The sequence below is a fragment of the Labrus bergylta genome, chromosome 19 (genome assembly GCF_963930695.1).
Source record: "Labrus bergylta chromosome 19, fLabBer1.1, whole genome shotgun sequence".
Lineage (NCBI taxonomy): Eukaryota > Metazoa > Chordata > Actinopteri > Labriformes > Labridae > Labrus > Labrus bergylta.
In genome coordinates, this window is record NC_089213.1 from 1631352 (window position 1) to 1646077 (window position 14726).

The window sequence follows — 14726 nt, forward strand, 5'->3', positions numbered from 1 at the left end:
CCATAGTGCATCATATCCAGTGAATAAATAAGTGATGTGTGTGTGTTTGCCAACTACTCCCCGTGTTGACAACATTTAGGTGCATTTTTTGAATGCTTTGTTTGGGCTGTTCCTTTTCACATATGTGATGGCTGAGTTCATCAGTTAGATTTATTGGTGTGGCCCTGATCAGTGTTTTTAGATTTCCTGTAAGCTCTTAATCACCAGAATGATGTGTTCATCACTAGGGGGAATCATTTGGAAAAGAAAGAAGTTTTACTCTGATCCCTGCACTTTGATTGGTGTACGATTGCAGAAGCTTTCATTTTGAACTAACCCAAACACTTTTCTTCATGTACTGATTATAAAGCTGAGCTGATCCATTTTGTTGCTTTATGGTATAAACTGTCGGGAACCCGAGCCATGAGAGAGAGGCAGTACGAAACAAAAACTAAATCTCTCAGTTTAAACAAACCAGGCCAATTCAATATTTTGACTTGTAGTTGATGTGTTTACATACATAGAATAACAGTTTCCATGAATCTATCGTTGTTTTATGACAACTATAAAGTACAGAAAAAATAAAAGTGTCAAAACATTTTAAGTAAAAGGTAAATCCAGAAATCGAGGTGTTGAAATGTAGAGCACAGAAATACATGATGGAGCAGATATAATTTACTGACTTTTCAACTGGCTCAAATCAGCCCTGAACCTGTGAGGTGAGATTTTGATTTCCTTTGAGAGGGCGTTAGCGTAATATTTACAGTCTGTGAGTGTTACTTTATCACGCTTATGTACTTATTTAAATAAAAAATAAACACAGTTTGGGTGCATATGACTCTTCTGTATTTTAAGGATGATTCATTAACAGCCTTAAATTACGCCCAGGCTGACAATGCATCATAAAATAAGATATTTTAAACACACTGTAGTAACAGGAGCTGTGATGTCATCTGTTGCCATGCAGAACTCGGCTCCACAGGTTCTGGTGTCCTTGAGTTGAATCAGGTTTGTCAACGTTAATTTCCTTTTATAAAACTATGAGTCCGAGTTCATTTACTTACTTTGAACTTTTAATGACAGAATTTTAATGACACATTTTTACATTGCAGGTATCACAGCTCTGTTAACATGTTTATATATTAAAGTGAGTGGAGCTATTTATAATATGTTAATACTAAAAGGTATTTTTAAAGTGATTAAAATATACTACATAGCAAAATAAAAGTTTATTTAGAGGAGCAACAGAGCAGGAGAGTTTACAGTCACATGTCCCTTGTTGCTAGGCAGACTTCAGTGCAACAGGTTTGCTCAGGAGAAAACCAGTTCAATACATGCAGTACAAGAGGAAAGTGGAGTCTGCAAAGTTTACATGACAGTTCTCACATCTTTTCTTAGAGTACCTCTTCTTATTCAATAAGAAAGCAAGTTCTTGTTCTTCAAAATGTGTTTTAATTGAAGGGAAAATAAAAGACAACTAATCCCATCACCTGTGCATCCCCACAGGTCCTCATTTTGGGAGAGTAGTGTATACAGGGTTCAATACAAGAGGAGCTTATGGGAGAGGAGCATAGACCAAGAAAAACAAAAAGAGACAAACATCAACACAAAGGTTAAAACAGAGCCAAGGACACCAGCTAAAAGGATGAGAAACATTCACTCATCAAGTCTATATATGTTCAAGAGTGTGAGCCCTCTAAACTTTGAGCTTTTCCCGGGTGTCTGTCCCCTTTATCAAATACGAGATGTCAGATTTTCAGGAAAACATGATCTGTGATCTCTTAATAAGAAGTACACTCCCCAGATCTCTGAGCCACTGTTGGAATAGAGGACTAGTCTCTGACTTCCACTGCAGAAGGATAATGTGATTTAATTAACAAAGCCGGATTCACAACAACTGCTCCAAAGAAAGCGAGTAGAGGATCAGGAGTGACTTTATGTTAAAAGCTTTGATAGGTGGTCGAATATAAGAGACCAAAAAGTTTTAATGTTGGACAGGGAAAGTAAATTTTAACAACAGAATGTATTCAGACAATATGTGAAATCACAAGAAGACACACATTTGGAATTTTTAAAGGCTTTATTGAAACACAAAATCAAATTTGTAATGTTTACATCACCCGGCATAATAACTGATTATGAGCATTGATTCTACATTTTGATTGGTTTACAACTTAACATAAATCATTCAATTATTCTGATCAGTAGACAAATATCTAACAACTTTTCTTTTTATCAGCTGAAGCATTTAAACTTAATTTAAAAATCTATATCACAGAAGAAAAAACAACATAGTCCTGATTACTAATGAAAAACCTTAAAACACAAACATTATAAATCTCTTGAGCCTCGTTTAAATCAACACACTTCATTACTTATGCAGAAATAAACAGTACTGAGGAGCTGGTGAATGGAGGCTATGGTCCTACAAGCGGGCGGACCAGGTTCAAATCCAACCTGTGGCTCCTTTCCTGCACGTCATTCCCCGCTCTCTCTCTCTCCCTGATTTCAGACTCTATCCTCTGTCCTATCTCTACAGTAAAGGTACCAAAAGCCCAAAAATAAATCTTAAAAAAGAAGAAATAAGCGAAACTATTTACACAACTGGAAAACAAAATGTTTAATGTTTGTATTGTGTGTGTGTGTGTGTGTGTGTGTGTGTGTGTCTTTATTAACGTATTTATCACCAACATTTGTTTTAGCACAAAGCTCTGAACACCAGAAGTATAAAAATCCAACTATGATGGATTTTAGATCAACACACAAATCTTTCTTCAACACATGAAGAGCGGCGTGATGCCGTCATAGATTCATCTTCTGATTCTCTTCTCTCCAGGTGATGAAAAATAAATCATCAAGTTTTCATTTAAATGTATTTAAGCGTCTTTTATCAGCGGAAAAGCTTTTTATATTTGAAACTAACGTCACCAAACAACCCTAAAGAAGATTTGTAAAGCATTTGTCAACTCTTTTTCAAACTCATTTTCTTTGTATTTCAAAGATTTAAATTTAAATTCCCAACTCTGATCACTTCATGTCTGATACGATGAGAGCCAATGAATTCTGAGGAGAGCGTGTCGGTCTGCTCCTTGTTTCAGTGCAGAACGTACCCGTTAACCTTTAGAGAAAAAGACAGAAGAAAGAGAAAACATGACATTAAAATAATATTTATCATCACTTTTTTTACAGAATTTATCCACAAATCCAGGTTTTAACATCAAGGTCAAAGGTCACAGTGATTTCATCATTGAAGCACCTTTCTTTAAATCATCTCCCTTCACTTCAAATACACTTTTTCACTAAAATGAGTCATCAACTTTTTTACAATAACAAAGAAACGATCTCCTTTATGCAGTTTTATAATCAGATTTAAAGAATTACTGTAACAACCAAAAAGAAAAGAATAAGCTCGTATATGAAAACATGATAATAAACATGACAGGACTCAAAAACACGTTCACACACACACACACGGTTTAAAAACTGTGTGTCTTCCTCTGATTCCTGATTCCTCTTCCCCATTCACCTGTGACTCTCTTTTCTCTCTGCCTGTAGCTGTGGTTACCGCCTCTGTCCAGGTGACGCAGCAGCAGAAGTAATGTTTACATGCAGTGTCTCCCTGACTTACCACACACACCACCAGAACAATGACTATATCCTGAATTAAAGGCTTATTTCATGTAACTCACTGGGTTCAGGGTCCTCTCTTTGTCTTTTAGGCGTTTTGATTTGGAAGCATCATTTGTTGCACAGCCGGGTCGTTTACCGCTGTAAGATCAGAAACACAATGTTAGCACACATCCGACTCTGAAACCATCATTTACACCAGAAAACACTCCAGAAACCCTTTTTCATTTACAGAGTTCATTTAAGGTCAAACTTAATATAATAAAATCAAGTTCTACTTACGGGATGGAGGGCGTTTGGCTGAAACAGAAAAAAAAAGATTGTTCTAGATTTATTTCATTGAAGGTTATTTAAGGTCCCCTCAAGAGAACTATTCACCAGATGTAAATATAAAAAACATGTTTGAATGTTTCCACTTTGCTCTCTCACCATTTCTCTTCTTATACAGGCAGAATCCAGCCGCACAGACGATGGTTAGAAAAAGGAGAACAACAGCGATGATGACAATGATCATGTAGATGGGATTCACTGTTGAACACAAACAACACACAGTCACACAACCTGTGATCAAACAGGTTAAAGGTTCATTAAAGACAAAGTTTCTCCTTCTGTCAGTTAGCTCGTCTTCATCACTGTACCTTTGATTCATTTTCTACATGTAGTTGTTTTTTCCCTTCACCTTTATGTCTTTTATTTCCATGTTTGATTGTGGCACAATGGTAACCGCTAACGATTACATTCAAACCCTTTTTTCTCAATATTATTGATTTAAAGTAATTTAAAGGTTAATGCGGCTGCACTGTGGTAACGAGCGGACAGACGGTAAAAAACAAAACGATTCTGTCCATTAATAATCTCTTTAAAGATCTCTGTGTTTGTTTCATCCTGATCCAAACCTTTAAACTCTTTTTCTGAATACTTTTACAATTTGAAGAGTTTGAAAGAAAGAAAAAGTCACAACTAAACTTTCCCTCCATCACACGACTGTTACAGTCAAATCCTCTCTTTCATCACTTCTCATCGAGGTCTTACCGTAGTTGGTCTTGATCTCTCGTTGGTCCAGTTTGGTGACGATGTCCTCCTTCACACCAGAGAGCTGAAACACACAGTCGTACTTCCCCCAGTCATCAGAGGGCAGTTGAAGGTCAGCGCTGATCTGGAAGGAGCCGTCGTGGTTGGGGAGGATCTCTCCCTTGTCCACGTCCTCGTGAAGCTCCTCTCCATCTTTCCTCCAGAACATCATGGCTCTGTTGGGGTAGAAACCTGTAGCGTGGCAGGTGACCCGAGAGGAGGGAGTCTTCTGGAGGAGAGACACTGTGGGGAGGTCTGGAGGACAAACAGGAAGACAGATTAGAGTTTCTTTATCAGGATTTACTCTTAAATACTGTTACAACTCATGTTTGATGACACTTTTTAAATGTACTGGGAAAAAAAGGGACTTTAAAATCCAGTGAGTCAACAATGAAAATCAACCTTATTAAAGTATAATTCAAAGAAGAGAGGGTCAGAGGGGAAGAAACAGAAGAAGAGAGGTGAGGGGGGTTCAGATGGATTGATGAAGAAGAAGAGGAGAGAGAGAAAGTACAATAAAAACACAGAGAAACTTTGAGAGAGAGCGATGAGCAGCAGAGAGAAAGAGATCTAACATGAAGGGAAAGGTAAGGGGAAGCTTAAAGATGAAGACAGAGCATGTGTGATAGAAACATGTGTGAAATATTTATTGTTCAATTACAAGATAAACAAGAAAAGAAGAAGATGAACATTGTCAGAATTCAACTCCATCAGGTCATTTGATCCTACCTGTTCTCATCAGAGAGCTCCTCCCATAGTTCACATACTTCTTCAGCCAGTAAACGCACTCCTTGTTGAGGTAGTTCTTAAAACGCTCTAACTCAGCTTTGTCATTATTCCACTTCTGTTTGGTGGCGACAGCCTGTTGTTGCGGAGCGACCCACGTCATTGTCTTCGTGTCCAGAACTATGAAGTCTTCTCCATCATAACCAAACTGACTGTAACCATTAACATCTCCAGTCTTATCATCCCACTGATCATCCCACTCACAGCCGTACATCACCTGGACAATGTGAACACCTAAGAGAGAGAGAGACAGAGAGAGAGAGAGAGAGAGGGAGAGGGAGAGAGAGAGAAAGAGAGGGAGAGAGAGAGAAAGAGAGGGAGAGAGAGGGAGAGAGAGAGAGAGAGAAAGAGAGGGAGAGAGAGAGAGAGAGAGGGAGAGAGAAAAGGAGAGAGACAGAGAGAGAGAGAGAAAGAGAGGGAGAGAGAAAGAGAGAGAGAGAGAGAGACAGAGAGGGAGAGAGAAAGGGAGAGACAAAGAGAGAGAGAGAGAGAGAGGGAGAGAGAGAGACAGAGAGAAAGAGAGAAAGAGAGAAAGAGAGAGAAAGAGAGAGAGAGAGAGAGAGAGAGGTATAGTTTAAATCCTTTATTATTACATCAGAGACACACTGAGTCTCTCTCTCTCTCTGAGTTGTAGTCCTGACTAGCAGACTCAGATTAAACTGGTCCTGGACTGAACGTGGACTCTCTGTGGATCAGTCCAACATTTCGCTCGTCCTGTGAGAAACCACACACTCGACTGTCCCGAGCTGTTCTCCAAGTTTCCTCTGAAGGAGAGTCTCAGTCCAGGATCAGTCTGTAGACTCCTCCTGCTCGGCCCTCACAGAGTTCAGCAGTGTGTTACTACAGCTGCTCACAATAAGGCAGAGACCACCAGGACCAGTATGGAGACTGGGAGACAGTCTGTGCGTCCTGATTGGTTCATCCATCTGTCAATCATTCAACACTAACAACAGCTGTTTCCAGCTGCAGATGTTTGTTTGATGCTGCCTGAGAGGACGAGCCAACACTGAGGTCAGAACAGTGGAGATCATCTCATCTAATGTGTACTTGGACTTTTTATGAAGAGCTCAGAATAAAGATTCATGATCACATTATTTGGATTGATTCATGAACCAACCACTTCTTTTGAAACGTCAACAAAGAATAAGGTGAACTTTTCAAACAGCTCCAGAATAACACTGAACGCTGTTTCATTTACAATCATATCAAACTGATCAAAGCAGCTTATTGTCATATTTGACAAACTGGAAAAAACATTTTGGACCTTTTGGATTCAAGAGACTGAAATAATGAGTCCATGATCAAAATGATTGTCCCTTCATTTTCTGTGGATCATCTCATCAATGAATGGACTGAACTGTTCAGCCTGATGAGTGAATCATGGCGTACAAACACTGTTCAAGTTTCATTCATCTCATTTAATCTAGATTTATAATTCACATGTAGAATCTGGGATGGAACCTGAACATCAGTACGGTCCAGTTCATACAATCCAATATGTTTCATACCACATATTTAGAGCGTTAACTCATTATTCTTGTTATTATTGATGATGTAACGGCTTTTTTTAAATCAATCAATAAATGTTTGAATCTGTTAAATGTCAATAAAAAGTCAAACAAGTCCATCACAACTTCTCAGAGGCTGAGATTAAATCTTTAAATGACTTCTTTAGTCTGAGCGACACTGAGCAGAAAGTCATTCATTTAAAGAGTTTATTATGAGACAGACACACCGTCATCACATTCATCTAAATGAATCTAATCTAAATGAATCTAAATGAATCAAATCTAAATGAATCTAATCTAAATGAATCTAATCTAAATGAATATAATCTAAATGAATATAATCTAAATGAATATAATCTGTAGTTGTTCTTGTTCATATTTCGGACACAGGGAGGTCAGTACAGTAGAGTTGTGCTGTTTGACCTTTGACCCCTCTGATCTGATGGTCATATTTATCATGGCGTCCTGTCAGTCAGCTTCATGAAAACATGCTGCTCCTCCTCTCATGTGAGGACCCAGCAGAAGCAGCCTGTGTCCCATTTGGGGTCCTGCTCCTCAGTTTGAGAAACCAGGCAGTAATGTTCCTCTATCAGCTGTGTGTTGTTGGTTTGTTGTGATGAACAGGTTTGTTTTTCTAAAAGGAGAGTTCACATGTGGGCAGCTCAGTAGAGTTCTTGTGATGTAATCTAGTGGAGATCAAGTGTTAATAATGTCTGTAGATTATTATGGGATGGACAGAAACACTGAATCAGAGCAGTACAGCAGCATCCAGGAGTCTGAGTCTCTGAGATGTTTCTGTTGAGTCTGACTGTTTGTTTCAGACGAGGAAAGACTTCATCCAACAGATTCAACCATGAACACACACTCCTGACTCTGTGTGTGTGTGTGTGTGTGTGTGTGTGTGTGTGTGTGTGTGTGTGTGTGTGTGTGTGTGTGACTGTGAGAGTGTGTGTGTGTGTGTGTCTGTGTGTGTGTGTGAGTGACTCTGTGTGTGTGTGTGTGTGTGTCTGTGTGTGTGTGAGTGTGTGTGTGTGTGAGTGTGTGTGTGTGTGTGAGAGAGTGTGTATCTGTGTGTGTGTGTGTGTGTGTGTGTGTGAGAGAGAGAGTGTATCTGTGTGTGTTTAATGTGTGTGTGTGTGTGTGTGTTTAATGTGTGTGTGTGTGTGTTTAATATGTGTGTATGTGTGTGTGTGTGTTTCTGTGTGTGTGTGTGTGTGTGTGTGTGTGACTCTGTGTGTGTGTGTGTGTGTGTGTTTAATGTGTGTGTTTAATATGTGTGTGAGTGTTTAAGGTGTGTGTGTGTTTAATGTGTGTATGTGTATGTGTGTGTGTGTGTGTGTGTGTTTAATGTGTGTGTGTGTGTGTGTGTGTTTAATGTGTGTGTGTGTCTAAGTTTAATGTGTGTGTGTGTGTGTGTGTGTGTGTTATAAACAATCTTTTTCAGTATAAATTGAATCATAAACAAACCTCCAGTTTGGTTGAAGCGCCGCTTTGCAGTGTCGAGGTTGACTTTGAACCACTGCTGGTTACCCTTTAATATCTCAGTCTCCCTCTCCCAGTATTCAGCTCTGTCTTCTGTGACTTTCTTCATCCAGTCCTGTTTGGGTTCTAATCTCTTGGTGTTACTGTCGTAGTATTCTACCTGAATATCATCAACCATAGAAAGGGCCACAAACTCTGGGAAGTTTGGGACTTCAGAAGACGCCGTGTAGAAATACTTATAAGAGTGCATCTCTGTAAGGACAAAATGTTTTCATCAGTTTAATCTGAAACTTTTTGCATCATTGAACAAAAGTTATTATCCAGCACACAGAATCAAAAAACACTTCCAGTACATTCAACCAAACCTGATCATCTCTCTGCAGTCATTAAATACTCCAATTAATTTAGAGATGAAAAGAAAAAGTTCTCCTGGAACTCTTATTCTGATATTTCTGATTCAAGTGTTAGAAAATGTTTTTATACTGAAATTATTTATTCAACAAGTCAAATATTCAAGTGATGCAGTCATGCCCCTGACTTTCATTGACAGATATGTTTCATTAAGTGGATTTTTTATTGACTTCTTGACATCTCATGACTAGTCCTCACGTAGGCGGGTTTTATTATTTGAGTTTTGAAAGGACAGTGTTGGAGGACAGCAACAAAGAAAAACTATTGAACAGTATATGGAGCACAGTTTAAGAAGCTGTGTAGACTGAGTGGAGCTGCACAATCAGCCAGCGCAGAAAAACTCAATTAGAAAAAACTCAACTAAAAAACTTCAACTAAATGACAGATCATTTCTGAATCCTGCATGTTGTCTGCTTTCTGAATGCACGTCGATCATTGTTCTGTTTTTAATCTGCTCTTTAGAAAAATATGCACTGCTCAGAACAAAAAAGCTTTTAGATAAATCTGTGCAGGAATAAATGTAACCACTTTGAATAAAGTCTACAAACTTTGTAGTCTTATTAATGCTGAATTGTTGAGGCTGCTGTGGATGTTTTTTTGACTTTCACAGATTAAAACCATTTATTTCTTTTTGTGTGGGAAACACAAACTGAGCTGTGACGTTTCAGTTTGAGAATAAAGTCGTGACTGCCCTCTGGTGGACAAACTCTGTAATGCAGACTCTGTTTCTAAATGATGTTCAAGCTGCTTCACTGTTTTCTGTCACTTATCGGCCAACATAAGCACAGAAAACTAAATATGTGCAATAAGCTCACATCAGCAGATATGTGTTTCTAGATCCACTAAACAGTCTGATGTTTGACTTCAATGAAATGTTGGAGCTTCAGGGTTTATGTGATCTCAACTAAACAACAAACAAACATGTAAAAGATGAAGATCATCTGTGGAATAGCTTTGAGCTTATTCATATTTCATATACAAATATTCAGAGGTAAAACAATAAACCGAGATTAACTTCATTTTGAGGGTCAGGAGGTTGATTATGTTTCTGATTCTTTGAGCACATATTTGAGTTTGAGCCTCACAAAATGAACTTTAATGACTGTGACACTCTGATTATATGTTAATTATCACAATTCATTCAAGTGAAATAAGTATTTATACCACATTAATTATACTACATTAATAACAAAACACTTTTTCTAACATTAAAGTGTCATGAAGGACTTAAAGAGTCCATTTAAATGCTCTGTTAATGGTTTTAGAGGTGAAACACTTTGAAGGCATTTAGTTCCTTTTTCTTTCTGAATCAGAGTCTATCTGCTGTGTTCACTGTAGTTATGCTGCTATTTTAACATTCATGGTCCTGTTCATATGAACCGGGCCTTCATCATTTCTCGGCTTGTCTTTTGGAAAAGATAACTAGCAGACACTTTTTATAGCCTTTCTCACAACAACACTTTTCTTGTAAGTATCAGGGTGTGAGGACGTGAACAAACAGGATTTACTAACGTCAAATTAAATGTTCACTTTTCACATTTCAACAAGCTGCTTCAGTCCTGAGAACAAACATCAAATGAAGCTTTCATTTCTACCAACAGTTTATAAAGACATGCGACATTTCCCTCTTTCCATTAAATCGTCTTCAATGAATCTGAACTCACCTGCCGTCGTGTCGTGGAGGAATAATCCCACGAGAGACACAAACACCAGAGTCTTCATTGTGACCTGTGAAGTCTTCAGCTTCATCCAACTTTCACCTTCTTGAGAATCTGCGTGTTTCGAGCTCTGAGGGTGAAATGAGGTGAAGAGAAAAAAGATCGCTGACGTCAACCTCTGTCTCAGCCAATAGAAATTCAGCCTGAGCATCGACGTCACTAGTAACTAGGTCACATTGACTCAGACAGGTTCTGAACATAGACTGTTAATGTTACTGTTGTGAATGAAAGTGAAAGTTAACTCCGCTTGTTTGAGCCCATGACAGAGCATTGGGAGACACGCAGGACTTTATTTATTTATCACAGTAGTGTTAAACCTTCAGATGATCAGATTATTTTTATATATTTTGTTGGTTAATGTGAAGTTTTAAGAACAAGTGTATACATTTGTGAGAGTTTAAAGGTCAGATACAGGGATAATCTGGAGTTTGTAGGGATGTAGTTGAGTCTTGTTGTGCTTTTGTTCTGTATGGCTGCTCTGGGATTTAATAAAAAGTCCTAATCCAGATATAAATATAGTTTAATATAAGTTATAGTGAGTAAATGTGGTGAGGTGCTCTCCTGTCCTGCAGTAACTCAATGTGCTCTGTGATTATCAGATATTTAAATACACGTGTGCACAATCATAACATTGAATAATGTTATTAAATCAGATGAAGGAGGACGTCTTATACCTTTTTGAAGTACTTATCATTTTCTTCTTTTATCACTTTCTGCATGTGTTGTGTATAACTCTTCAGTAGAGGTCTACACACAGGTCTTAGCACAGATTAGGCCGACTGTCAGGACAATCACTGACACACAAAAGATGGTTTGAATGAAATAACATCAGATCACACTTTACAGATCCAGCTTTATCTGACAGGTTCAATGATCCTGAACTAGTTTGGAGCTTTGGACGCTGAAAACTGCTGGAACAAGAGAAATGTGACACCTTTGTTGATGTTTGAACACCTGATGCTGTGTTTCATTTTGCTCTGCTTTTTGTGTAAACTCAGTCCAAACCTCACACAGGCATATTGTTTTTAATCTATTTAACTTTTATTTTACCAGAAAAATATTCTCATTGAGATACAAGATTTCTTATTTCAAGAGAGCTCTGGCCAAGACAGCAGCATCAAAGCATGGTGCCATTTTGTGTCTTCGCTTGTTGTTGTTTATTTGAAATGGCAGACACACAAACACGGTCTCTGTTGGAGGTCACTGCAGGGCAAACATGTCGTCAACATCTGATTCCTCGCACTCAGCGTTTGTTTTGTTGTCACTATAAAGCAAAGGGGATGAATTATGTTTTAACTCTGGGCTCAGAATTGTTTCATAAAAGCAGGAAATGAAAGTAGATAAGCAGATATGATACGCTAAAAAGAGCTGAGTCACACTGATCCGGGCCAGAATGCAACTCCTTCCTCATGTCTCTGTGCCAAGCTGCTGCTCCTATCTAAAGCAGGAAGCAGATCAACAAAGTAAACCTGTTTTTTTTTTTAAACACAGCCACACTATTCCAGTTGTTGTTTGAGGAGTGGAGTACAGTCTTAGAGCTCCTCCAGTGGACAAACACAGCACAACCCCTCTGAGCTGTTTCTGGGAAATCACCTGACCAGTGTGATAAGTTTCGTTTTGATGTGACTGAGACTGAGCTCTGACAAGAGTTGAACATTTTGGAGGGAAGAGAAGGGAAACAGTTTTATGACCTCATGTGCTCCTCTTGTTCCGCCTGCTTTACCACATTCAAATAATAAGACAAATAATCAGAGGAACATCAGTGAAATGATGTAAGAGGGAAAAAACACAGATGTCCTGTGCTAATTTGACCTTAATTGTTTATCTTAATAGAAAAGAGAAAAACACATCTAGTGAATATGGTGGATGGGATTTCCTGAAACTGAATTAAAACTTCAACAAGCCTGTGTTTGTAAGTTGAGTAAACTCATGGCCTGAGAGCCTAAAGGCAAATTTAACATCCCAAAACATTATAAAGAGTATATGAGGATAAACAGCATGAACCACTTGGGGTTTTATTTTAGGGGGACGGGGCAGACAAAGGTGTTGTTTTGATATTAAAACTCTGGCTCTTAAAGGGTTAAAACATGATGCCTTATTGATCTCTGCAGGGCGTCTCCAGTAATATCCGGTCCCCATGAAAATATATCACACTGGAGCCCTCCACCACAGCCACCCTGCTAAATAACCTCCTCCATTAACAACTTTAAATTAAGGTCGTCACATTTGTCTCCCCTCAACACTTCTCTACACCCCACATTCAGAAAGGAACATTCCCTTTTGTTGTCATGATCGATACGATATCAAAGTTCTTCACTGTGTTTTTATATAAGAAAGGTGCATGAGGGAGGAACTCCTACACACTCTCAACGATTTAAAGAGTCTGTAGGAGTTTGTCTGCAAGCTTTACAGAAGAAGAAATTACTAAATATGTGGTGCTTTGGACTTTGTTGTCGATATCATTTGATTTTTTCCACAATCATTTAGGCCCACGTTTAAAATTCTGGTATTGTGATTACTGTAAATATCTATTACTTTGTGTTACATCATTAAAAAGCTTGATTGCAGTTTTAATTCAACAATAACAGTGACGGGCAGCAGATGGCTTAGCGGTTAGGTCACGCCCCATGTACAGAGCTTATAGTCCTCCAAGCGGGTGGGCCAGGTTCAAGTCCAACCTGCAGCTCTCTTCCCTCATGTCATTCCAAAATATCTCTCTCTCTCTCTCTCTCTCTCTCTGGATTTTCTACTCTGCCCACTGTCCCGTCAAACAAAGACACAAAACCTGAAAATAACAACAATAACATTAAAGCATGTGATAATGCATCTTTATGGCATTTTAATAGTTTCTAAGCATCTAAAGGTTTTAACAGCATTTTGTTTTGAGAGTTAAGAAAGACTTCAGAATAACGTTCATTATTCCATCAGTTCAACCTTTCTTATGATCATGGACTTAGAAACAAACAATGGCGATTGTAGAGTCTGTTGTGGCCCGAGCTGTTTTCACTCCCATGATTCCTCTTCATTTTCCTTTAGTGGTTTTCACAGGAATCATTTATGATAAGCGTTGTGGGGCAACAAGAGTGAGTGCTGTCAGATGGGGCCCCCTTAGGAAGGTTTCCCACTGTCATTGCAAAATTGGCACAGTTTGAACTACTGCTGTGGTTTAAGGTTATTCAGGCCTCAGGGGACGGATCTCTGAGGGTCATGAACTTCAAACTTCATATTTAGTTCAAAATAATAACAACATGGAAGTGTTTGTAAAGGAGCGCTCTTTGGAGGATTTTAATGACGATCACTCATTAAAAACAAAGGTTATATGTGAAAATCTACCCTTGTGTTTCCAGACTTTTTTATTACTATTGTCCTCAAGTGACAGCCTCTGTTCATAAAACAGATACATCTTAAAAAGATGTTTAATGTGCATGTTATCTTTGAAAGAAAGCAACACATTTAAAACATTTAAGATGTTATGTCATCATTAGTTTAATATCTTTATGATTCACATCCAGCTGGTTTAAATCATGCAGCATCTTTGGTATGATATCGTGCAATGACCTGTTGATGATGAATCTTTAAACTCATTTGAGTATCTGCATTAAACTGCTGAGAAACTTAAAGGGGGATTAACTCCAACGCGCACAAGAGGGCGCTGTTTAGTCGATACGTGACAGATAGGATGAAGAATTACACTGAAATGAATAAAATCACAATCTTAATGAAAGTAATTGAAAGGTGTTCTCTGAATGTTAAAGAACCTGATTGGTTTAATGGTTCAATAAAAAACACATAATGTCGTGTTCTGTCCTCTCGACTGAATTCATTGAGCGAAGTTAGCAAACCGGAAATGTAAACGGACGTTTCCTGTAAAACATTAAAGTAACAGATTTAAAAGACCAACCTGCATCAAACTAACCCAAAACTACAAGAATGTGTTGTTGGTTAAAAATAGTAAAGAATCTGTATCTGTATTACAATGTTAATGCAAACATGGATGACAAACAACCCAGAGTTAGCATTAGTGCCAGTAACACTGTTGGTGCACCTGCTTAAACGTCCGGAGTAGCTACAACAGCAGCTAACTTTGGTTCCTACTGCTGATTAGTTTAATTAATGAATCATGAAAGACAAGAAGAAAGGATCG

General features: G+C 38.3%; 1 protein-coding gene across 5 annotated transcripts in view; it reads right to left on the reverse strand.

Annotated features, from left to right (window-relative positions):
- Positions 1-14726, reverse strand: part of LOC109978039 (major histocompatibility complex class I-related gene protein-like) — a 172058-nt gene that overhangs the window by 102132 nt on the left and 55200 nt on the right. For 2 of the 5 annotated variants that reach the window (XM_065948058.1, XM_065948057.1), the window contains exons 3-8: positions 5407-5697; positions 4639-4932; positions 4036-4134; positions 3889-3906; positions 3669-3747; positions 2041-3097 (exon numbers count right to left, since the gene is read on the reverse strand). In XM_065948058.1, the coding sequence (XP_065804130.1) occupies positions 3695-3747; positions 3889-3906; positions 4036-4134; positions 4639-4932; positions 5407-5697 (755 nt within the window). In that variant the 3' untranslated portion in view covers positions 2041-3097; positions 3669-3694. Of the gene's footprint in view, positions 1-2040; positions 3098-3668; positions 3748-3888; positions 3907-4035; positions 4135-4638; positions 4933-5406; positions 5698-8438; positions 8706-10528; positions 10682-14726 lie in introns of those variants that run through there. The other 3 variants (XM_020627623.3, XM_065948059.1, XR_010664737.1) reach the window with 3 other exon arrangements.